Source organism: Prosopis cineraria, unplaced genomic scaffold (assembly GCF_029017545.1).
Source record: "Prosopis cineraria cultivar Desert tree isolate PC_DT_omini unplaced genomic scaffold, ASM2901754v1 PC13, whole genome shotgun sequence".
Classification (NCBI taxonomy): Eukaryota; Viridiplantae; Streptophyta; class Magnoliopsida; order Fabales; family Fabaceae; genus Prosopis; species Prosopis cineraria.
In genome coordinates this window covers 7,720,462-7,745,149 of record NW_026555344.1, presented here as the reverse complement: position 1 = coordinate 7,745,149, position 24,688 = coordinate 7,720,462, and the positions used below count along the sequence as shown (strand labels likewise).

General features: G+C 34.4%; 3 protein-coding genes across 5 annotated transcripts; 1 reads left to right on the top strand and 2 right to left on the bottom strand.

Moving 5' to 3' along the window:
• The first annotated feature begins 325 nt into the window (after positions 1-325).
• On the top strand, positions 326-2,470 carry LOC129290349 (trihelix transcription factor ENAP1-like). The gene is made up of 2 exons (XM_054927097.1): positions 326-500; positions 636-2,470. The coding sequence occupies exon 2, from the start codon at positions 964-966 to the stop codon at positions 2,206-2,208; it is 1,245 nt and encodes a 414-aa protein (XP_054783072.1). The 5' UTR covers positions 326-500; positions 636-963; the 3' UTR covers positions 2,209-2,470.
• A 1,169-nt stretch (positions 2,471-3,639) lies between these two features.
• LOC129291473 (pentatricopeptide repeat-containing protein At3g16010) lies at positions 3,640-8,601 on the bottom strand. 2 transcript variants are annotated; one of them, XM_054928838.1, is made up of 4 exons: positions 8,326-8,601; positions 5,860-7,713; positions 5,164-5,246; positions 3,640-4,167 (listed from the first exon to the last, which is right to left on the bottom strand). In XM_054928838.1, the coding sequence occupies exons 1-2, from the start codon at positions 8,399-8,401 to the stop codon at positions 5,870-5,872; spliced, it is 1,920 nt and encodes a 639-aa protein (XP_054784813.1). In that variant the 5' UTR covers positions 8,402-8,601; the 3' UTR covers positions 3,640-4,167; positions 5,164-5,246; positions 5,860-5,869. The 2 variants fall into 2 exon arrangements, with proteins under 2 accessions (XP_054784813.1, XP_054784814.1); XM_054928839.1 differs by having other exon boundaries at positions 5,164-5,243.
• Positions 8,602-10,027: 1,426 nt separating this feature from the next.
• Positions 10,028-15,568, bottom strand: LOC129291230 (heat shock 70 kDa protein 15-like). Of its 2 annotated transcripts, XM_054928491.1 has the most exons (11): positions 15,408-15,527; positions 15,015-15,105; positions 13,436-14,664; positions 13,008-13,235; positions 12,799-12,894; positions 12,446-12,673; positions 11,676-11,870; positions 11,435-11,581; positions 11,125-11,274; positions 10,911-11,041; positions 10,028-10,658 (listed from the first exon to the last, which is right to left on the bottom strand). In XM_054928491.1, the coding sequence occupies exons 3-11, from the start codon at positions 14,603-14,605 to the stop codon at positions 10,424-10,426; spliced, it is 2,580 nt and encodes an 859-aa protein (XP_054784466.1). In that variant the 5' UTR covers positions 14,606-14,664; positions 15,015-15,105; positions 15,408-15,527; the 3' UTR covers positions 10,028-10,423. The 2 variants fall into 2 exon arrangements, with proteins under 2 accessions (XP_054784466.1, XP_054784464.1); XM_054928489.1 differs by lacking the exon at positions 15,015-15,105 and having other exon boundaries at positions 15,408-15,568.
• Between the last annotated feature and the right edge of the window lie 9,120 nt (positions 15,569-24,688).

Sequence of the window (24,688 nt, the reverse complement as noted above, 5' to 3'; positions counted from 1 at the left end):
TAATATTTGATGGAGGGTGTAAGTTATATTGTTCAAGATATGTAAGGGCACTTTTTGTTTCTTTGTTTTTAATTCTAGGTCCTTAAATTTGTGGTTGTTCAATTCAATGTAATTGTTTTTGAACCATGGGATCTTTAAATTTTTTTGCTTTATTCTACTTTCCTCGGCTTTGGTTGGGTAAAAAACTTTGTAAAAGGTTTGAAGTAACTTCATTGGATAGACTGATGAACATGGTAGGCCCATCTCAGTTTAAAAATAAAAAATAAATACTAAATTAACCAATATAATAAATGAATAACTGTTAACGCTCTCGGCGTACTTTAGCAGCAACTATCTTCTATCTAGACGGCATTTTCTCTGCAACTTCGTATTTTGCTTTTCATATTTCACACTGTTTCAGTTCAGCCTTTTCCTAATTTACAAACTTCCCATCCCTTCGATCGTATCCCGGAGGAAATTCGAGGATTTAAACTTATTTCTGGAAAGTTGCATTCTTTCCGGTAAGATTTGATGTCTTCTGATTTTTCCTGGAATTCGGTTTGAGTTTGTGAATCAGGGCCTTTACTTCGGTTCTTAAATTAGGGATTTGTTTGTTACATCGATGTTTATCTGATTTTTTTTTTTGGTTTGAAAAGCAAATAGCAATCGGAGCTGACGCTAAAGATTCCCTATTTCTTCGTAGAGACAGAAAACTGAGTGATGTATTGAAGGAATTGAATCTGTATTGAAGCAAGATAATTGGATCTTTTTTCCGGAGGTGGATATATTCCCTATTTCTTCTTAGAGACAGAAAACTGAGTGATGTATTGAAGGAATTGAATCTGTATTGAAGCAAGATAATTGAATCTTTTTTCCGGAGGTGGATATGGATATAATGGGCTTCTTTGTTAGAAGTTAGGAACCAGTTTTTCCCCATTAGTTTTGTAGCTTTACTTCTACTTGCTTGTAATTGTGGTTTGTTTAATGGATGATACCAAGGATGATGTAAGATATCCCTCTAATATGTATGGTGATAAAAACCATCAAGGTTATGGCTATCTGAATCATAAAAAACATTCGGTTAGGAGTTCTCCTTATTCCCAGCCAGTAACGGGTGAGTATGTGGAAGATAATGATGATGATGAGGATGGAGAAGATGTGGAACTTTTAGGAGACGAGGAAGATGAGGATGTTGATCAGAGTAATAATATTTATTCACAAAATGATGTTGCTGACAATGATTATGAGGAAGATGCTCAGGTTGAAGATGATGATGAAAATCATGGTAACAATAACAACAATGATGATGGCAATGATGGTGATGGTGATGATGACAACGAAAATCATGGTGGTAAGAAGAAGAGTTACAAGAAGAGAGTTGAAGATGATTCAGAATGGCATCCAAAAAAGAGAAAGCTGAAAAGCTTGATTTCAGCTTATGAAGTTGCCCCTCGTGTGCCAGCAGCACCATCAGCTGCAGCTCACTCAGCTCAGAAACCATATTTTGGTTCCAGGAATTCACTTACCGACTGGACTGAACACGAGACGTTTGTTCTTCTTGATGCTTGGGGGAACCGGTTTCTTCAACAGGGAAGGAAGAGTCTTCGGTCTGAGCAATGGCAAGAAGTTGCAGAAGAAGTATCAGAAGTTTCAAAAATTGAAAGGACAGATACCCAGTGTCGGAATCGTCTAGACACATTAAAGAAAATGTACAAAAAGGAGAAAGCTAAATTAGCAGAAATGGTTGGTGGATCTAGCAAATGGGTCTATTTCAAAAGGATGGATAAGCTGTTGTCTTCTCCTCCACAGAATGCTGGTCTCTCTTGCGGTTTAGACTCAGGAGAGTATGTTTTTATGAACCCTAGAGTTTATTTGAACCGTGCAAACGGGTTAGATGAAATGAGGGATAGTCCAGGGAATTCAGAATCTACTGGTGAAGATGAAGGTTTAGATGGACTTCATGCAAAGAAAAGAAGGCATGGAAGGGACAGTGATGAAACTTCCTTCAGATTGCTTGCTGAATCGATTCAGAAATTCGGTGAGACATATGAGAAGATTGAAAATAGTAAAAGGCAGCAGATGGTGGAACTGGAAAAGATGAGAATGGATTTCCAAAGAGAATTGGAAACACAGAAGAGGCAGATATTAGAGAGATTGCAATCTGAGATTGCAAAACTGCAGCAGAGAGATAATGAGGAGAATGATGATTCTGTGGAGAAGGATGAGTAATGTTTATGCCTTTAGCTCCCAGTGTCACGTAAGATGTAGACAGCTATCTATTGTATAATATTTGAGGCATTTTCCCCCGTTTTAGAGTTTTCTTGTTAAGCTGTACACTCGTCAGGAATGTTACAATATAGTAGAATGAAAACTGTATAGTTATTATCATGTTATCACGGCTTGTGCTCAACAGTCCATACCATTCTAGTCTATTGCCTTTATGTGAAAGATTTGTATGGAGTTTATTTGTAGTTGATGGAAGCCTGTTTTGGAGCCTGTGTCTTCATGTTCCTTTTCAATCCAATCATTAAAACAGTTAAAATAGAATTTTGCTTCATTAATTATAGTGATAATTATTTTCATTTTGAAATGTTTCAAAATAGTCAAATTTGTCTCCTGAAAAAGCCTTTCCCAATTTGCAGGGCCAGATGATACCAGCTTCTTAATCCCATAATTTCTCATGCTCTTATATTATTGTCAATGTATAGATAAGATCACTCTACTCGTTCACATACTTAAAATTAACAAACAAATTTCTCCTTTCTATTTTAAAGCTTCAAGATGGGGGAAGTATAGTGATGACATCTGGTTCATGATTTGACTTTGAACTAATTCGACCAGATTTCAGGCTGCAGATTGCTCGATGGGGGCAACAATGAAGTGAAGCAACAAAAAAAAAAAAAAAAATTAAGGAAAAGCGGTTGGCTTTGAGGCTTAAGCCTACCAGAATCTTCATGATTTGGAGTGTAATGGCATACCAAAATATTTATATTTGACTAGTTCTTCCTCAATTTTTTGGATGTGAAGGCAAGGGATGATGTTTTTTTATCAATATTCCATTACTAGTAATTAGTGCTTGGGGCATTAAAATGTCATGACCAGGCAAGATAAGCAGTATCATAACCTATGCTGTTCAATATCCCATTATCACAGGAGAGCACTGGATTTTATTTCTTCACTCATCGCGAGAGAATTCTGTTTCTTCTCTTATCGCTCATAGCCAACATAGAAACCACAATTGCACACAACTAAACCATGACTACATTTTGAATTCAGAACACAATTATGTCATGTATCTTTTAAACCATCCGGTTTATGATGCTATATTAAAGTTAGTCTTCTCAAAGCTTTTTGACAAATGAATGGTCCATATGATGTAAATTCAATTGCCGTCTGAGGTAATACATTAATTCTTGCATTTCCATGTCAGGAAAAGGGAAGCAATTAATTCGTCTCCCCCAGATTAAAAAGTCTCTCTTCACATGCACGCTGATTGGAATCCAGATCTTCCAGATTTTGAATCTCTTAAGTTGGTGAGGCCCATGCAAAGTACTAGCACTTGGTGTCATGTAAAAATTTTGTTTTGTGTATATATACAAAAGGATAGAGACAGATTACTAGTATTTCGTGTACAACTTCACCAACTCCAAAGGCTCAAACTTTAGAGGATCGAAATTCATATTAAGTAACGGAAAGCAAGTTCTCAGTTAATCACCACTTCCGCCTTCATTGCCAAAATCTCTATGAGGATCTTTTAGAACCCTTGATTGCTAAGTTATAGAATTCAAAGAAAAAATGACAGAAAGAATGTACCTATGAAACTCACTTCATAATTCTTTCTTTTCTATTGCTCCATCTTTTTTTCTTTTTTCTTTCTGAATTTACAAGAACTTCACCATTAAAAACAAGGATCCAGACTCAAGTCCCTCTTAGTCAGATGACAACTCCATGCCTCCAAGTGGACTACTAAATTCGCAGAGGATGGAGGGTTAACTGTTTCAAATATAAACAGTTACCATATAAAGACTCCTGCCGCATGATATCAAATTCCCCAATCAATTCTCTAGCTGAGTCTCTAATGCCAGTACAACTTTAAAATTATCGTGCTCTTCAATCAATATGGCAAGTTTTCCCTTATGTTGATGCAATGAATATGCTCTTGGCTCCACCAAAAGTACTTCGTCAAAACTGCATAATCATTATCTTAGTTATCGATAATGAAAGAATTGTATGAGAAGGAAACAAAGAGAAATTAACCACATTATTTGCATTGACAATTATGGGGCTCGTAATTTAGTTTCACAAGACTTCCTCATCATAGGGAGAAAAGGAAAAAACAGACAAACAAACATAACCTATCTCCCATTAATAGATACGACACAAATATTCACAAGTTAAAGCCAACATCAGATACACAAACAGTAATTTAAAATCCAGAGGTTAAGCATGCTATGGCAACCCTACTTCAGGTATCTTCTAAATTTTGGCAAGGAATTAATAATTTTAACTATGGAAAAAGGAGGGAAAAAAAAAAAATCAAGAGCACAGTTGGAAAGGAGCCCATATTAAGACACTCTCATGGATAAAACAGATTGTTATAATAAGATACTATCATGTATAGAACAGACCGTAGACCATAGAATGAGATACCATTGCTATGAAGTTTCTTTTTTGGCCCAATTGACTAATCCTTCAGTGTTGAGCATCTAAAGCAACCAGATAAAAACACCGACAGCATCTCCATATCTATGTGCCACTGATTTATTCCATATCCGCCTTATCTGAACTGGAGGCTAAACATTCTTGCTAAATTATAAATTGGGATAATGAAATTTTTGGTCCCTCAAGTTTACTTCAATTATCGATTTGGTCCCTAGAGTTTAATCTTTATCAATTAAATCCTTAAAATTTCATAATCATACACAATTAGTCCCTATGACATTATTCCCTTTCAAATCATAAGGACTAATTGTGCATGGTTATGAGACTTTAGGAATTTGATTGATAAAGATTAAATTTCAAAGACTAAATCGATAACTGAGACAAACTTGATGGACCAAAAGTTTCATTATCCAATTATAAATTTCACACTTCTAAATTGATACTAATGGCTTCCTTGCATACTTTCAAAGGAAAAATAAATTAAAAAGTTCCCTGCCAGAAATTAAATAGAGGGAACCTGACCTGCAGACAACCTGTAGCAGTTGCAAACAACAATAACTTGTCTTAACCTCCTCACTGTGCATAATTCATATTAGATTCAGCTCCTGTTAGAAATCAGAAAATTTCAATTAGCAGAAAACGTAGAGCCTGCACAAGGTAACAGGTATATTGAACTATAATGTATAATAGTGTCCTGAGTGGACAAAAATTAACATTTTAAGCAACAGTGTTCATTTGATGAATGATATATCTGAAGAGTGGGCTATTAATAGTGCACAATGATGTCCTATGATCCATGTAGCCAACATCACATAGTATGACCCATGTAGTCAATGTCACATAGTGGAATAGGGCTAGTTGTCATTGTTGAAGCAACATTGTTCATTTATTTTATTAAGATGCATTAGAAGGATGCATTAATCATCATGCATTCATGCTTACGAAATCTCAACCTTTTATCCTTCAAGTTTTACTCAAATAACAGAGTCAGATTTAATAGTTCTAATTTACTAAGCTTCAAACAGACTTAACATATAGATTGATATTATGGAGACCTCCCAGGTAAATACCATATCAGAATGAACCTTCCAGTCCACATGCATCATCTATAATGCAAGTTAATTCAGTGATTTTTTCCCTTTTGGAAATCCAAAACTGGCCTAACATCCATTCGAAGAAGTTGAAATGAAGTCTTGAGATGAGCAAGTTTTACCATACCAAATTGTTTTCATGATTCTGCCAGATTACAATCTCCATCTACCTTACCTACTGCCTCAAGTATTGAAGAGTAGGTAATGAGATCATGCTGATATCCCTTTGAACTCATTTCTTTCATCAGCTTTGCAGCCTGTTCAAACATACCTGCTCGGCTAAGACAACTAAGAATGGTGTTGTAAGAAACTGCATCCGGCTTAATATTAGAATGATTCATTTTTGTAAACATTTCCATAGCACGCTTTGGGCCACCAGTTCTAGCTAAGCCATTTAGAATAATATTATGAGAATTTATGTCTGGTGCGCAACCACTTTCTTCCATGGTTCTAAGCAAGGAATAAGCTTCATCAACCATGTTAGCCCTCACCATCCCTGACATGAGCGCATTATAAGTATACACATCAGGGCTACATCCAAGCTTTTTCATCTCATTGAAAAGATCTATGGCTTCATTTAGACGTCCACATTTTCCAAAATGCTTTATCATGACAGCATACACACGAGCACTTGAGCGTCCACAGTTCTCTTTCAATTCCTGGAATAGTTCATTGGCAGCTTCATAACGTTTTGCTCTTCCAAGGCTGTTGATCAGGCTGCAGTAAGCAGCAGGACAAGGTGGAAAGCCTTTTTCATCCATTTCCTCAAGAAGCAGCAGAGCCTTCTCAACTCGATTTGTTTTGCAGAAACCATCAATGAGAATTGAATAAGTAAATGAGCTGGGGATAACTCCATCTTTTTTCATCCTTTCCAACCATGCAGAAGCCTCAGAAGGTGGAGCTTTGGCATCAAATAAAGATTTGATTATTGTGTTATATGTTACAACATTTGGTGTACAATGAAGCAATTCCATTTCATTAAAAAGCTTGATAGCATCTTCCAAACGACCTGATCTACCCAAAATATTAATCAAATTATTCATCAGAATGACGTCAGGTTTACAACCATCTTTCAGCATATTTTTGTATATCCTGCATGCATCTTCAACCCTCCCAGCTTTCCCCAGTCCCCTTATCAACTCAGTATAAGTAAAGACAGTTGGGGGACATCGCTGCACTCTCATTTCCTGGACTATACCCAGAGCTTCTTCAACCTTGCCCAACTTGAAATATATTCCCATTAAAGTTGTATAAATTTTTGCTATAGGCCGTAATCCATTCTCCTTCATCTCTTCAAATAATCTAATGGCAGAGTCATCTCGATTTAGCTTTGCAAAGGCTGATATGAGTGCACTATATGTAACCGTGTCAGGCAAACAATTACCTTCACTGCACATTTCATGATACAGCTCATGGACTTTTTCATAATGGCCCTCTTGCATCAGCATCAAGATGACAGAGTTGTATGTAACTGCATTAGGTCTGCACTTGCGACCTTTAACCTGATAAAAGACAGACAATGCTTTGTTGACCATCTTTGCCTTGCCCAAAATTTTCACAATCTCAGATAATTCAGCAGGACTAATTACACGAACACTCTTAACCATGTCTTGTATTGTCTTCCACATTTCACCAACCAGCCCAGCTTCATCCAAACAATGGATCAAAGACATGTATGTCGTTGCATCGTGTTGAAAATTCCTTCTCTTCCCAGCCCACTTAAAGAATTGGATCTTAACATTGACCTCAACATCTATCTTTAGAACCTCACGAACCAGGCGTGCATCCACCTTTAGCTTTAGCACTTCCAATGCCTTCTCTGCATCAGGACCCCATTTAAATATTTTCAAGATCCGAATGAATCTCTCATCCAATGTTCGTGCAGAAGGGTCCTTCCACAATACCCTTCCTCTTTTCATGGGAATGTTTTGGCTTTCTTCTTTGGCGCCAGGAAAGTGAAACATTTCGACAATCTCATTTTCTGCTAGTTTAAACTATAGACAATTAGATAGAAAGTTCAATATATCCAAATTACAACAGATTCAAGTATTCCTTCTGTATAAATTTGCTAGTACGCAAAGAAATGAGCAACCCAATCAACGTTGAGTTTTTCCTCTTTCCAAATGCAAAAGAAATAAAGAATAGTTAAGTTGATGACTGTTTTCCTCTTGGCCCTAAAATTGTTTTTCATAGCCACTGATGCCCTCCCTTTCAGTCCAAGAGGGGGAAAAAAACCAGCCAATTATCCGATTCCTCCTTGGAAGGTTTTGGCTTTCTTCTTTCGAACTAGTAAAAAACTTTTGGATGATCTCATTTCTGCCAGTTTGAACCATACGCATTTCAATAGAACGTGCAGTAAATCCAAATTACAAATATTCCAGTATTCACAAAATTATTAGCGAACATGGAATCAGCAATACAGACCAAATAGACCTTTTCTTTTTTCAAATGCAAACAATAAAGGATAATCAGGTAAAAAACTTTTCTGTTTGGATCAGGAATCATCGTTTCGCAAACACATAGCTTCCATTAAATCGCCATCTACACGCTTGGTTTTGATGAAAATTCGAAAAATAAAGTAATAAATACATACCCGTTTGCTTCATTCTCTCAGAGAAAGGAGGCCAAGTTGAGATTCTCCTCCTAATAGCAATGGAGCCAATAAGCATTCTTGTTTCCCTGTAGCCTGAATTTGCTCCAGCGGGACTCCTTGCAATATACACCAGAGCTTACGGCCGCGACATTGCTCGGAGCTACAAAGTAGCAGTCTCTTACTATGATAATCAAAGAAACAAACTTGTTAATCTTCTTCGCAAGTTCATGCTCAATCCTCTACTATTTCTCGACCTCGCCCAATTTCCGCTGCTGCTCTTTTTTTTTTTGGACTCCTTTGTGGCAGTGACGGAGGGTGTTATACCGGAGAAAATATGTTTTAAATTATTAAATTTAAATTTTAACCAAATAATTATTTTATTTTAATATTTACAATCAACAAAAATCTAAGACAAAATATAATTACTAACTAGCTTCAAAAATTAAGTTATTAAATTTTTGGTAGGAACATTGAAAATTATTATTTTTTTAAGAACTTATTATAAACCAATCAATATCAATTGAAACATAAAAAATACAGAAAGTCATGATATTGATAAGTCTTAATAACCTTTACATGGAACCCATCTTAGTTTTATTAGAGTAACTGCTTAAAATTTATTTTTAAAAATTTATCAGTACGTATAAAATGTAATAAAATCCTAAAACCTAATTAACTAAATAATACCTTTAATTTCTTATGATGATTATATTCTTTTTTTTTTAATTTTTGTAAACGTAAAACAATTTACTAAATTTTCTTCCCAATGTGCTGGAATGGTAGGAAAACTAAGGCTTGTAATTACTTTTTGTTCCTAGGAAACTAGGGGTTACGGGGCAATGGGGCTTAATAGTAAATTAACTTAAAAATAAATATTAATGATATTTTAAATTAATTAATGATTATTTTTCTTTTGACAGTGATTACTTCTCTGCAAATTTATAATTACTTATTTTATTAAAGTCATTGTCAAGAAAAAAAAAAGTAATTATTGTTTAAGCCAAAATAATCATTACTATTTAGAACACTTTATCAATAAATCAAAAATTTGTACAAGAAAAATTATAATTAATTATTTCAATCTAGTAATTGTAAAAAAAAAATTCATTGTTGAAATTAAAATAATCACTAATATTTATTTTTTATTTTAATTTAAAAGTATTTTTATTATTTCACCAAAAATATTAATGTCTGCAAAATTCCTAAAGACTTAAAAAAATGACATTTTATAAAATTTTATTATCATTTACATACTTTAAAAAATTAAATTACATTTTTTTTATACTTTCCTTTGAAAGGACATTTTATATTAATAAATGAAACATTTTTCTCATAAATTATTTAAAAAAAAAAAGCAAAAATCCTCCTCCACTTACCAATCACTAACTAAGAAGAAAATACAAGTTATTAAAAAAAATTATGCAACACTTTAACTACTAGTCGATTCACATGAAAAGCGAGATTCGATACATGTGGAAAACGAGACGCAATGAAGTAAATTTTTCATCTTTGACAAAACATTTTTTATGCATCGCACATTGCGATTGCATTAGTGCCCATACTATTTCTTTATCACACGCATCAAACAATACGATTCACAAACCATGATATGGAACATCATAATTGTCCAATAAAATATATAATATACAGGAAATTTGTTCAAATTAAAAATAATATAGAACATCATAATTGTGAAAAGAAATTAACAAAAAAATTGATGCATTTGATTGAAAGCAAACATTGTATGAAACTAAGCAAATAAAATTGTAAACAGATTATAATTCAACTTCTAGAGACCGTACAGAAACAACCCAGCCACCTAACGTGCGGGTTGGGAAGGTCGACCACACATAAATCATTCTCTCCTCAGAGCCCTTTCAGCTTAAAACCAAAAAAAAAAAAAATCCGGATTTCAAAGGACGTAATAAATCTTCCGCGAAACCATCCATAGAGAGGGCTCAACATAAAACAACCCACCAGCTACTCACTGTTAATCCCACCCAAAGCCTATTTCCTAGAACCCAAATCATATTCTTATACAGAATGCAAAGAGACTTCTGCTCTTCTCATTAACTTTAAAATAAACCATCAACAAAAATCATGCAGAGCTTGTGTTCTCTGACTTGTCAGTCTCCATCGGTTCAGCCGCTGTTGGCGGTGCCTGAGCAGCACTTTCCTCGGCATTTTCAGTGACGCCAGCATTAGTATTGGTGTTGGCATCCCCCTCAGTTTGTTGAGGCGGCTGCTCACCATCCTGAGGAGGTGGGGTCACAGCTGGTTCAGGAGCAGCAGGCTTGACTGGCCTTGGTTTTGTCATGATTGGCTTACAGAACCTTCATGGAAAACACATCAAGAAATTAATCCCAAAAAATGGAAAAAGGGGGGGGGGCGGGGCTTGGGAAGTCCGAGAATTCATAAAGCGCGTAAGTGGCACTTGGGTCGTTTGCTACATGATGATTAAGTCATCCAAATGGCAAAAGACAATAAACGAAAACATATGGTAAAGCAAGATAAGACTCACCTCACCTGACTCCAAATTATCAAAGGATCACCTAAATGAAACAGAGATGGGATACATGGCATACCTATCAACTGCCTCAGCTTTCTTTCTTATGTCAGCTAACAGGAGTACAGGAGGAGCATATTTTGGAAGCGAATCCTGCTGCTGCTTCTTCTCCCTAAGCCAGGCTTCAGCTTCCACACATTGACTCAATACCTACAGAGAAATAGAAAAACAATTTGAGATTGATTCAATGGCAATGACGGAAGGGATGACAAGATAAAAGTAACGAGCATTACCTTCTGCTTCTCCGAGATGTCAATATGATCAAATTTGGGATCATTTGACATGGCAGCTTCTCTGTAACTATTTATGCAATAGATGAACTGATCGATTATCGTACCCCTCTCCATATATTCCTTGTATCGCTCTTCAATTGGATCACCTTGCTGCAGTAGTAAAAAAAATAAAAAATCTCCACATTACTTTTTCAAAAACAGAACCTCTTGCAGTGTATGTTCGTACATAATAACAGAGAAAGGTATAAATGAAAATATGCGCCTGATACCTTGGCAGGGCAAGGGATGTTTTATAGCATATGAAACTTACCTTCTTGAGTTCCTCAAGCTTGGCAGTGTATACACCTTTAGTTTCATCTTCGCCATCTTCATATAACCAGTCTTCTACCTCCTGAAGTTTGGCACTAAACTCCTCCCTCTCTGAAGCAGTGACAAAATCTTGGTACTTGTCAGCAAGCTGAAGCGATAACAGCAATATCAGTTCTACAGATCCTCTACTACTATCAGACCTCAGACAAAGTAAGGGGAAGGGGGAAGGCAAGAATTTTTACCTTGTTTCTCATGTCATAAACATATGCCTCAACTGCATTTTTCCTGTCTTTTGTTTCCTCCATCACTCGATCTTGTAAAGCCATTTCAAACTCCTTCTCTACAGCTTTCTGGAGATCTTCAGGGGAGAGGGCTCCATAAACTAGCTCTGAAACGGGTATGTTTGTCTTCTTGACCTTCTTCTTCGGAGCCTCAGCCTAAAAAAAATTACAAACGAGTCAGTCAAATGTATAAAGCATCAGACAACTATGCTTGAAAGAACCAGGCTTGCGTAGAAGCAAAAAATCAAGCAATAGCGGAGTGCAGGAGTGCATGATAGTACAGGGGCAGCATGGTTACAAGGGTAAGACTTGACATTCAACTATGCAGGCACACATTTTAAATTCATCACAATAACAAAACAATGGGGAAAATCTGTTGCCAAACTATAATAGTTATTTTTAAACCACTATGAAGCACAAACATTAGATAACTTGAACTGACAGGCCAAAAATTCTGCTTATTTAAACTACTTATAGATGCAAAACCATCAAGACATCATCACCATCCCACCCCCCTCCACAACTCACCTAAAATGTTCTTGATCAGCATAACCATTTAATAGCTCCAATATAAAACAGAATATCACATGATATCAAGGAAAAATAATAATAAATAAGGTGATCAATCTTATGTCAAAGATTCAGCTGAAGGACAGAAGGGATAAATATCTATAAACTTGCAGTTTTAGCACCTATAGATATACTTAAATACACTAGTCAACAGAACAAACCTTGGTATCAGTATCCATCTGCACAGGCTTGTCTGCTGTATCAGGGAGGCCATTTTCAGTCCCAGGGTAATCAGCAGTTGCCTTTGCATCTTGCATATTGACATCAGTATCATTAGAGCTTGGTGGTGGTGCAGCAGCATCAATAGGAGCCTCATCAGTGTCCATCTTAGCATTTTCTCCAGCTGGTTCTTTTGACACTGGAACCTCAACAATTTCCTCCTCCAGAAGCTAAACAGAAGTAGCAGAATGTTAACCCAAAAGGTGAAAAATTTTCCACAAGACCTCAGAATACAGATTCCAGCAGAGAAGGAGAATATAAATGCACCCAAGCTCACAGCCTTAAAAATACTTACCGTAGCTGACTCAACAAATACAATTCCATGCAAATCAAGACGAGCTTTTACTTTAACTTTTGCCCTTTCACTATCTGTAGTTTGGAAAGGACCGATCTGCATAAACAATACAGTCAGGTGACTACAAAGAGGGAAAATTAGAAAAAATAAAACTGAATTGCTCTAACATAAAAAAACTAAAAAAAAAAATGAGTTGGGAATGTCCTTACAGTGTATGTGCTAATCTTGGCAGGTCCTTGCAGCTCACTCATATCATTATAGTGCACATCAACAGAAAATGTTCCTGACCTGTAGAATGTCAGGGCCTTGACACTAGGAATGGCATTTCCTTTGGGAAAAACAACCGTACTTTGATGATTATCTGGTCCACCTTCTTGAGCATCAGGACCAGAGCCTTTCCATGAAAGTGAAATTGAAAAGGGAAAGCTTTCATTGACCTTCAGATGCAGAAATAAGTATCAGCAATCCAACATGCAGATTGCACAGGAAATTAAAAATAATAATTCAATGAAAGAAGTGACTGAATAATTCATAAACCCTACAGCTCTAAAAGGTGTTTGTTTAGGAAGATAGCATAGCAAAAAAGTAAACAACAAATGTTAACATATAGGGAATGATAGAATGGAAGAAACTTTACCTGAAACTCTCGTACTTTAAAAGTCGGACTGAGAATTGCACATTGCAAGGCACAACCCTTGGCAACACACTCACTTGCATTCATTGTGCGCCTAGGCTCCTTTTTGAAAAATTCTGTCAATATTTTGTTTATAGCTGGTACGCGAGAGCCTGAGCCAACCATCTCAACCACATGGACATTCTCAACTGTAAGGTTTGCTTCTGTTAGTGCCTTCTCCAAAGGTATCTTCACACGCTCCAAGATTGGAATACTTAGTTGCTCAAAATCCTCACGCTTGATGAATCCCCTGACATCCTTCTCATCCATAAGGCATTCAATGTTCAGAGGTGCCTCTGGATTTGCACTGAGAACCTTCTTCAGCTTCTCACATGCAGCCCTGAGCCTTAAGCAAGCCCTGCCATTCTGGAAAACGTCAATCTTGTACTCCTCCTTAAATTTTGCTGCAAATTGATTGAATAAGACCTCGTCAAAATCCCTACCACCTAGAGACCTATCAAATGAATGGGCCAACACTTTCAGCTGCCCCTTTTTAAAGCCAGCAATACAAACTTGCATGCTACCATGCCCAATATCAACAAAGGCAACGTTCAGTTGATCATTTTCAGGAAGATCTGTTTTATAAATTCCATAAGCCAAGGCAGTTGCTGTTGTTTCATGAATCAAGCGAAGAGGATGCAGGCCAGCAATCTTGGCCGCATTTAACACTGCTCTTCTCTGAAGGTCAGTAAAATAAACTGGGATTCCAATGCAACAATCAACAACAGCTGCATTCAGATTCTTCTCAGCAATCCCCTTGAGATCTGACAACACCATTCCCAGGACTTGAGTAGGCGTGAACGTCCTAACTTCACCCAAATACCGGGCATGAATTAATGGAAATCCATCAGGCCCTTCAGTGACAACATAAGGTAATGACTTCAGATCCTGCTGCAATTCAGGGTCGGAAAATTGTCTACCAATTAATCTCTTTATCTGTGAGATTGAATTCTTGGGGTTCATCATAGTAGATGCCGCCCCAGCAGTTCCAATGAACCTTTGTTTGTCACCAAAGCATACAATTGCAGGAGTTTCCCGCTTGGACTCGTCATTGAGTACAACATCAATCCCCCTCTGCCTTGCAACAGCAACAATGCAGCTCTCATTCCCAAAATCAAAACCAACCACGCTCATCTTTGCAGGAAAACTTAAGCTAATCACTTAGATATTGGTCTTCCAGCCAAAAAGAATATCTGAAAAGTACAGGAAATCGTTACAACTGAAACACAAGATTTTCTGGTAACAAAATAAATGAGCACGAAATAGAATAACCATGAAAGCAAGCAAAAAGGTCAGCTGAGCAATGAAGTGCGTGCAAGAAAAGGAAGAGCTAAAAGGTCAATTCTTTAGCCCGCATACACCCATGAAAAGCAAGGTTATTAATAACATTATATGGACAAACACATGTAAATACAATTTGGCATTCAATAAAACAAGTACAAATCACAATTTAAAGAGAGAGTGAAAATTAGCAAAAATAAAGTAACCAAACCATCAAACATATTAAAGCACTACAGGGGGACATTGAGTTGCGAAAACACACCAGCCATATATCAATTCCCTTATTTTCCTGGGAAGGCATAGATTTTCCGTAGCAGCCACCAACACCTCAAGCTTATAAGTAAAAATTAAGCCTAATAAATCGCATCAAAATTCAGTAAGACAAAATGCGACGGAAGAGCTAAATTAGGCCGCCAATAACCAACCAAGAGATGCAATGCCCACACACAAGCACCACTGATGAAGCAAACATAAACGAATCGCAAATTCCAACAAATTCTAAACAGCCCATAATATCAAATGCCCACAAGTATTTCACCGTAACTAGACGGATTGAATGAATCTAACGCTATGAGCCAGCAGATCTACAACCTTAAGAAGCATCAAACGAGACGATGGGTATATGAATCTGATGAAGAAAAACATAAGGGAGTACCTCGAGCAACGATCCAGAAGGGAAGAGAAGCCGCGAAGACAGGCGTAGAGAGAGGTGCGAGGTTGAGGTTCTGGAACAATCTGAACCCTTTTAACAACGTCAGCAACGAAGGGGAACGAAGCCTAATAAATAAGGGAGTGCAAGAGTTGGGGGGCCGCTGTGGAATTTTTAAGTTTCGGTTTCCTTTTTACGGCAATTCCAACTTTTAATTAACATTAACAGAGCGAGTCCACTTTTTTTTTTTTTAACAAAAAAAGACATTCTCCATTGGTCCCTAGAGATGTCTAGATATGCAGCCATCCTTCTAGAAGGATCTACTCCTGACTCGAAAGAGCGAACCTTTTTTATTTTAACACATGTTCTCCCCAATAACTCCAAAATAATATTGATGTAATTAAGATAATATAAATTTTTTTGCCAAAATTAAGATAATTTAAATTAAGCACTAGCTTTAGATAGATTTTTACGTAGCAGTATAATATAATATAATTCGATTAAATTTTTATATATTTTTACGCAGCAATATAATATAATATAATTTGATTAAATTTTTACATGATATATTTATTATGCATCGTTTACTGATCATAATTTTTTAGTGAAGGGAAGAATTTTCTTAACAAATTGATAATATTTGAGAGGTCTAATTGATAAATCTACACCCGTACTCTCGGTGCTTTGAAAAGTCTCCACCACACTCTCGGAGTTTTGAGAGATTTTAAATTTTTTTTTTCCAACAAAAGAAATATATTAAAATCAACAAAATATCCTAAACCAGTGCATAAATGAAAGAAATGACAATTAGTTGTGATTAACATTTTGATCATGATGAAACTTCGACAGTGATTTCAAAGACATTGGAAGTCTCCAGAACCAATCGACTTGGCACAGTCTCGTTAATGGAGCACAAGTCGTCTAGTTAGCAACTTGACTTGCTTCCCTCGTATAATTATTTAAGAGATTTTAATCTCTCCAATTAAAGGAAAATATTTTTTATGTCGTGAAAAATTAGATGGATAAAGAGTTGGGGTTTTATTTAATTTGTTTAACCAAAAGACTGTATCCTGCTTGGTTAATGTGAATTGTATCTAAATGAAAAAGGAAGGGGGGCACAGTTTTCCATTATTTGCTACGAAAGAACGATATTGTTTTTCCCATGCCTTTTCCGTCAATAAGTTAAGAAAACCACAATATGATGAGAGAATAACACTACTGCCTCGTTTGGCATTAGAGAAAACTTTTGTATGAAGGTGAAGGTAGAATTGGAAATAAAAATACAGATAAAAGTGGAAGTGAAACTATAAGTGAGATAAAAAAAAGTATGTTTGATGTGTACTTAGAAGTGAGATAAAATTTATTTAGTAAATGTATTTATATTTTGAAAAGATCGAATAACAGCAACAAGCTTTATTAGTAGAGTCGACCGTATAAATTGTACAAGATACATTATACTCTACTATTATTCAAGTTTTTGAAAAATATTAACCAAAAAATCTCATTCAACAATTTTTATGGGTGTTCTGTTTGATATTCCTTTATCTTTATTTATAAAGCCTAAGGCTATTGAAGCATAACAAGCATTATGAAGGGGAAGGTGGAAGATGAAGAGGAGGTAGAAAAGGGGGACTTAGAGTTGACTCATTCGAGCTAGAAGTTGTCCAAGCCTTAGGCCACCAAAGGAGTTTATTGCCATGATCTCCCTCCCAAATGCTGTAGCAGGTGAGAGCCATGGAGAAGGAGGCATGCCATCAAGGAAGCGACGGATGACATTAGTCATGGAAGGAGGCTTGAAGGGTAAAGATGGAAGTTAGAATGATGGAACCAAGTTCTTACAAGGATATGATGGAAGTGAATTACATCATTTTTTGTAAAAATGAGTTCCTTTATGGCTCATATGGTACATTGAAATTGAGGCAAGAAAAGTGAAAGCAGAAGACTAAAACATTCATGTTTGGTGTGCATGAACTCATCTCCTGATGGAACCCACTTCCATCAAAATTAATGGAATCAAGTTCCATCCGCCCTTTATGGAACTCAGTTCTATCAAACCCACCTTTACTCTTCAACATCCAACCTTCTCTCTTCCTAAAATGATAATCCATCTCCTTCCTTGATGGATCTCAGTGGCAACAACAATGGAGCTCAATGGTTGATGTTGAAGCTGGCAACAAAGCTAACAAAAAGGTGGGATGTGGCCATGATCAAACACACATCGATAGCTCTACTATCTCCTCCTTAAGTTTGATATGCATGCACGACAAGTTGTCATGGGTGAACTTTGTTTCATTTTTCTTTGATTCTTTTTTATTTTTTTGGATTTGTTCTTTCCGATTGACTTGTCGAATGTTGCCTACCATACATGATTTGATTTTTGGTTCCAATGAAAGACCGCAACAACTTATACTTTTGTTTCTCAATTTGACTTAAGCTTCTTGATCTAATTTTTGGTTCACAACTTTTGAGTTTTGTTTTGATTAGGACTTCTGCTTAATAGTTCCACACTTTCGATTGTGACGTTTGTTTTGATTTTTAGTTCATGACTTTTGCCTCTCGATTTGATTTGACTTATGCACTCATATTTGATTTTTGTTTTAGTTTTTCTTCTCTCATTATTGATGGAAGTTTGATTTTTCTAGCAATAAATCTTGAGATTTGGTGGGTTTTTCGTATGGGTATCTTGAGTTCTACTGGAGTACATTCGGATGAAAGATGAATAGTGAAGGCAATAGCTTTTTTTTTTTTTAATTTTAGGGGCATGTTTGTCTGTTCATAATTTAACTATATTTATTGAATATAATTCATATATCACTTCCATTAACATATCAAATATAAAAGATTGTCAAAAAAACAAGAATTAAGAAAGAAAGTCTGATTATAAAATTTGAAGCTGGGATTCAAGAAAATTATAGTACTTATTTGGCTACTTTCTTGACTAGGATTTATATTGAATATACCGCAATAGTAAGATATTCATAACGTCCATTGTAATATGCTACAACACGCGATAGGACTTGGGAGCTTCTGTTGTCTACAAAATCCAGTTATTCTGTGATTGACTTTCCATGCTTTATCTTTCATTTAAATTTGGAAAAATTGGCCTGAAGGACCAAAAAGTTTAAATATTTTGACATAAGTCTCAAATGCAAAAATAAAACCTGCAAGAAACCATAATCTTTGAGGGAACTATTTTTTTTAGCAAAAATATCAAAATACCTTTTTTCTGTATATAAAAGAAATTCATGAATGGCTTCAACCGATTAGAACAAAAAAGGAAGGATATTTTGTTATTTAAAAAAAATTACATTATCACTCCAAGATCACGGTCCCCTGCAGGCTTTATTTATGTATATGGGACTTGTACCCTAAAATTTGGGCATCAATTTTTCCTTTAATTTTTATTTTCCCCCTTTATTTAGTTATATCATCAATATAGCTTAAACTTTAATCATCACCGTTATAAAATAATAATGCTTCATTCTACTTTTACAGGCTTGTGATCTAAATTTCATTAATGTGTCATAAATATACTTGTACTGAAGAATATGTTGTTGGAATTGTGTCACATCATCGATCAAATGTATTGTAAACCTTGTGTTTTGGACTAGAAGAATTGCACTGGTGTTTTTGAGATGATTATGGCCATAATTGTGTTGTTATTGGAGGAGGAGGACTGTGCTTATCTGTGCTGATAATTATATATTGAATCACATGGTATGCCACTATTAGGTTAAGTGAGTAAACATGCAAGAGCCTCAACTATTCTACCTTTGGCTAACTTGATGGTTCATAATGTGAACAATTAGTCCAATATAACAAGATAGTGATTAGAGAAATGTTTGATCATGTATGATATCAAGAACGGACTTGTCATGTGAGAGGGAAAATTTTTCAAATTATATAAAATATGGGGTGGAAACAATTTTCTCATTTTTTACAAAGAAAAACTTAAACTAAACTACAAAGAAAGTAAAAATATAGGGGCAAGTAGCTCCACATGCCCCTTGATCTGTCTCTACATAATATAATGTGTTTGGAAAGTAAAACTTTGTTATTGCATGGCAAAACCTTACTTTGCTTTATCAACTATTATAAATACTAGTATACATGCATTATGGTAAATTGGCCTTAGTTATTGGGCATCCCAAGTCTCATTCCATGGATTTTAATAATTTTCAGGCCAAAAATCATCTGAAGGATTAGTATTGGTGTTAGTCATTAGCTTCCTTATGAGTCATGTCACATTTATGCAATGACGTATATTGTCACATTGTTGGGTATTTTTCTGTTTATGAGCATGATAGACTTGAATTAGGGTGGGATCCATGATATATGAATATGTTAGTTATGGTCTTATGAAACTATATAACTTTGACATTTTGGATACGAACATATATGTACTAAGATGGACAGATTTGAAAGTTGGGACCATTAATATTTTGTGTTGGAGTTTGAAGCCAAACTGACATTTTGTAAAATTTTTGGATTAGCTTGATAATCCAAGTTAAGCTCCACGGGACCCACTCAAAAAAGTCTGAAAAATGTTTGGAAAATGCTTAGAAAAATTGGTTTATTTTTCATGATCAAGCTTTTTAGGCTAGTCCAACTAGCTTTGAATAAATTCAAGCCATGCTTGATTGTATTTGAGCCAGCCCAAATATTCAAATATAATTTTATTTTTATTTTGTTCTTAACTATTAATTGCCTACCCCCTACTACCAAAGGTTGACTTTAATAATAATTTAACCCATAATTTACAAAGTCATAATTTTAAATTCATTACCGATGTAAGGATTTGTTTGTGGGCATCACATCCAAAATTGAGTTTGAGCGTTAAGTAGTAAGCTATTTAATTAATTTTTTTAAAGGAATAAAATATCCTAAAGTAAAGCTAAGGATGTGTGAGTACAATAATGTCTATCTCTTAAATTAAATTTTTTGGGATATTTTAAAATTAAATAACAATGGGGCCTATAGAGTAATTTTAACCAACTTAGCCACTAACTCATATATATATATATAGTCCCTCCATCAAATGTAAAGTATTTTTAACTGAATCTCACTTCTAATAAAGTAATTACCTACTTTTCAATTAACCATATATTTTCATATTTATCATTATTAAACACCCTACAATAAATATAAAATCATTATGAATAGGAGCACTTTTAAAAGAAAGATAATGATTACATATTGAAAGACTAAAAATGCCTTATATTTTTTAACATCCAACAACTCTTTGAAAAATACTTTATATTTTTAAACGGAGGGAGTATATATTTATATAAAACCTTACCTCTTCCATCTACCATTTCCAAAAATAGAGGAAAAGCAAATCGTCCATGGCTTTTGCTCCTTTTTCTTCCTCTTTCCTCTTGCATGGTGTGGCTTTTGGCTTTAAATTTTTTGGAAAATGACATATAGGTTTTGAAGAAATTAATTAATTCAACTTAAATTTTAAGTGCTAAACTCAAAGAATTTACAAGTTCGGTTATCAATTTTAAAATTTTGTTGTGATGAATTTTCAACTTGTATTTTAAATTTTAACAAGAAAAATAAATTTGTTTATCCTTCGATCATTTTAAAATTTGAAAAAAGTGTTGTAAATTCATTATAATGAAATTGTAAAATTAAGACCCCAACTTACAAATTTTTAGAATTTAACACTTGAGATATAAGTTAGATTAATTAGTTCTTTTAAGATCTCTGTATCATTCTTCCTAAATTTTTTTAGATATGTTTTCAAAACTTTGTCTTCTCACCTCTACTCCTTCCGGGACATATTAACCAAAATATATTTGATTTACGGTGTCGCAGTTTTGCAATTCAAGACAGTATTTTTCCTTTGTTCTTGGCAAGAAAATGAAGGGTTTTGGGTATTAGACATGGTAGAGTTTGGGGGGTTTTCATTTATATTTTTTTTAAAGAAAAATACTTGGATTTTAGGGAGAAGGGTCTTGCGTTTTATTTCTCTTCTTCTTTTCCTTTTCTGGAATTACTTTAAAATTTCGGTTGAAAATGAAAAGAAAATCGTAACTAGAAATGTAAATGGATGGAGAATCAAATTGGGTACTTGTATGAAGTGATTTTCAATTCCAATGGCATTGGAATTTCGGTGGAAAAAGAACTATATTTTGTGATGGTTTGCTCTATTTTGTTTAGTTGTGATAATACTATTCCCCTGTAATAGTTTCTTTTTTCTTTTTTAATGGTCCTTTTCTTCTTTAGTGTGTTAGCTGATAGCAAAGTAAAGGAGCAAGAAAACATTCCTATGTATTTCCTGTAATGTTTGAGTAAAATTTCTCTGTTGCTTTTGCTATACTTGAAATTTTGCCGCATATGGGAATTGATAATACCCCTTGTAGTTTGTATTACAATGAGGCAAATTTAAAATACTGATGTCTCATCAACACCTGATGGTTCAACAAGGTTGCTAATATATTGATATATTTGTGTAGCCATATAGGGGAAATATAAGGAGAAATTTGGCAGGTTATTAGACAAATCAAGGAGATATTATCACAGTAAACTGGATTATCTAGCAAAGTTTGTTTTAGAAACTGTGCATCATACAAATTTAGTTATTTATTTTTAATCATTTTTGCTGTCATTATTGTGGTTCTTGATCATGTGTTGGTGTTAGGGTTATCTCAACTTAGAATTTTGGAAGCCTTTTCATTTAAGCAATATTATATATTTTCTTAGATATGATCAAAGTTACCAATAGATATAAAACTGAATCCTTATTTTCTCAGATAGCAAGAATGATTAGTGAATTGCTGTAGAAGCTCACAAAGTATTTTAAGACCAATAGATAAAAACTTTATTATTGAATCTTTTAATTTTTATAATTGTTTATCAAACTTATTGCAAAAGTATATGTTTACATTAGATTCACGAGGATTACTTACATTCATTCAATGTAAAGTTGTGAATATAGGTACTTAGTCATATAATAAATAGCTAGGTAACTTTAGTTGATGCCAGATTATGGAAATTGTTAATGCTTTTTGGTTGAGTCGTTGATGCGATTCTATTAACACAAATGTTGATGCAATCCATTATGTGTATGAGTAGTTTTTCTGCAGATTAGATAAATAATTTAAAATTTTGTGTTAAAATTAATAAAATTTTTAAAATATATAAATTATATTTGAGTAGTTATTATATTTAATATTTATTTCATTAAATTTTTTAACTGTGTTTTTGGAATATTATTTTAACCAATTTATATCTTTGAATTTTAGAAAATGTAATGAAATAAATACTTTTATATAACTTAAAAATTTAAAATATAAAAAAGTAAATGCATTAATTTTTTCAAGTGATTTGAAATAAAGGGAATGTTTGTGTTTTATAATTATCTGCATTAGAAGAAGTTTATATATTTCAAAAATAATATATATGTGTGTGTAATTAAAGTAAAATAAAGAAGAGTAAAATAGAGGATAGTTCATGATATATGTTATAACATCCTCCTTCGTCTAACATTAACTAACTCCAAAATCTCAATTAATTAAAGGATTGAATTAATATAATTAACATAATACTAAGTTGTAAATGAGTAGAAAAGTTGAGATCCCAAGTGTTCAAAAGCTAAAACCATTTTTAAAATCTTTAAAATAGATAAATTAGAGTTCACAATTATGCGAAAAAATGAAATAATTTCAAATATTAGTGCATTCACAAAAAAAATTAGGAAACAAAGTAATTCTACAGAAATTGGGGTGTGCGCTATGGCTCATTAAATATGTACCATTGCATGTTTGCCTCTATGTCATGCGCTGTGGTTGGTGGCACCATGTGCCCCGGCTCGTGGCATTGCATGAATTTGCTGTCAATTTGATAGTTTTTGGGGTAACTTTTGATGAGTCCCATTCCTTTGTCCGGCGTCCAATTGACGCGAATTAGACGTCTACGGAAAGCTCTTTTTGAGCTCTAAATAATGGCTTTAGTCTCATAATGAAATTATTACACATTTAAAATATGAATACTATTTTTAAAACTTGCACTTTTTAAATAATTTTCACCAAATTAAGTATCCAACTTATTCACCAAAAGCCAATAACCATTAACACCACTTAGATCACATGCAATGCATCAAAACTAACTTGTACAACACACCACGTCATATCAAACACTTACAATTCACAATTTCAATACTTAACCCCTTAATTTAAAAACATAAAAAGAGGAGTTATATCATCTATTTCATTGAATGTTTCATTGAATATTTCATGAATATAATATATTATGCCGACTCTTAATTGCATTTGTATTTTAGCCCCATTACAGATAACGCATTTCATAAACTCACTCCTTAGGGCTTAAAATACACTTATAACTTACAAAACATATAATGCAAGTGAAAACCAAAATAGACTATTCCAAGTTGGCAATTTCAATCATCACATACATATAAAGACTCAAAAACAAAGAGGCTTACTAAATAGGATCACAGTCCTAAACCTTTGGTTGCTTTCCTTTATCCGATCCTCTTGAGGTATTCCTTGCAATATTGAAGATAATGGGATGAGTAGAACTACTTAGTAACTAAGGTCCAACTAACTTGTACTAATGCATGTCAATTAATTTAAATACAAGTGGCAACTATAATCAATTCTCTAAATCATGTAAAACATTCAAAAGCATGAATTCACATTTCCCAGCATAATAGCACAATACTCGTGAAATAATGCTTTTTAACAACTTCCATACAAAAGAGAGCTTGTCACACAATCAAATGACATATACTCAAAAATGATCAATACTCAATTCATGATATCCATCATTAGGGTCACAATACAAACAACTATGTGCCCTTATTTACTATATGCATGATCACACCTTCTTTATATCCTCCTTATTCATTTCACATGAAATTGTGGGCTATAGCACAGTGAGATAGTCTGTAATCCGGGACTTCCCCAGCCTAACTACTTGTAAGGCGATTACTCGACTAAGGCTTATCCAACTCACTTGTGAAACACAGTTTCCCTCATTTTCTCACATTATAGGGTGCCATTTTCTCTAGAATAGCTTCCTCATTGAATCAGTGGATAACTAGCTAGGTTTGAGTCCTTCGTTAAACCGATGGGACAATATGAATAAAATCAATTCGAGTAAGCCATCAACTCGGGTAGGAGCCTTACCACGTAGATTTAATTCCTTACTTCTCTTCCCATGCGAACTCTTGCCTCTCAAAATCATGCAATGCATATTCATGCAATAATTCACATTTAACATAATTTATAGAACTCCACATAACCAATTTCATTGAACTC

Coding starts and splice junctions, on each gene's coding strand:
- LOC129291230 (XM_054928489.1), bottom strand. CDS start 14,605: ATGAGCGTGGTTGGTTTTGATTTTGGGAATGAGAGCTGCATTGTTGCT. Junction 12,895..13,007: donor CCAAGATTAGCACATACACT/GTAAGGACATTC, acceptor TTGTTTATGCAG/ATCGGTCCTTTCCAAACTAC. Junction 10,659..10,910: donor AAAGCTGAGGCAGTTGATAG/GTATGCCATGTA, acceptor TTTTCCATGAAG/GTTCTGTAAGCCAATCATGA.
- LOC129290349 (XM_054927097.1), top strand. CDS start 964: ATGGATGATACCAAGGATGATGTAAGATATCCCTCTAATATGTATGGT.
- LOC129291473 (XM_054928838.1), bottom strand. CDS start 8,401: ATGCTTATTGGCTCCATTGCTATTAGGAGGAGAATCTCAACTTGGCCT. Junction 7,714..8,325: donor TGAGAGAATGAAGCAAACGG/GTATGTATTTAT, acceptor TTAAACTAGCAG/AAAATGAGATTGTCGAAATG.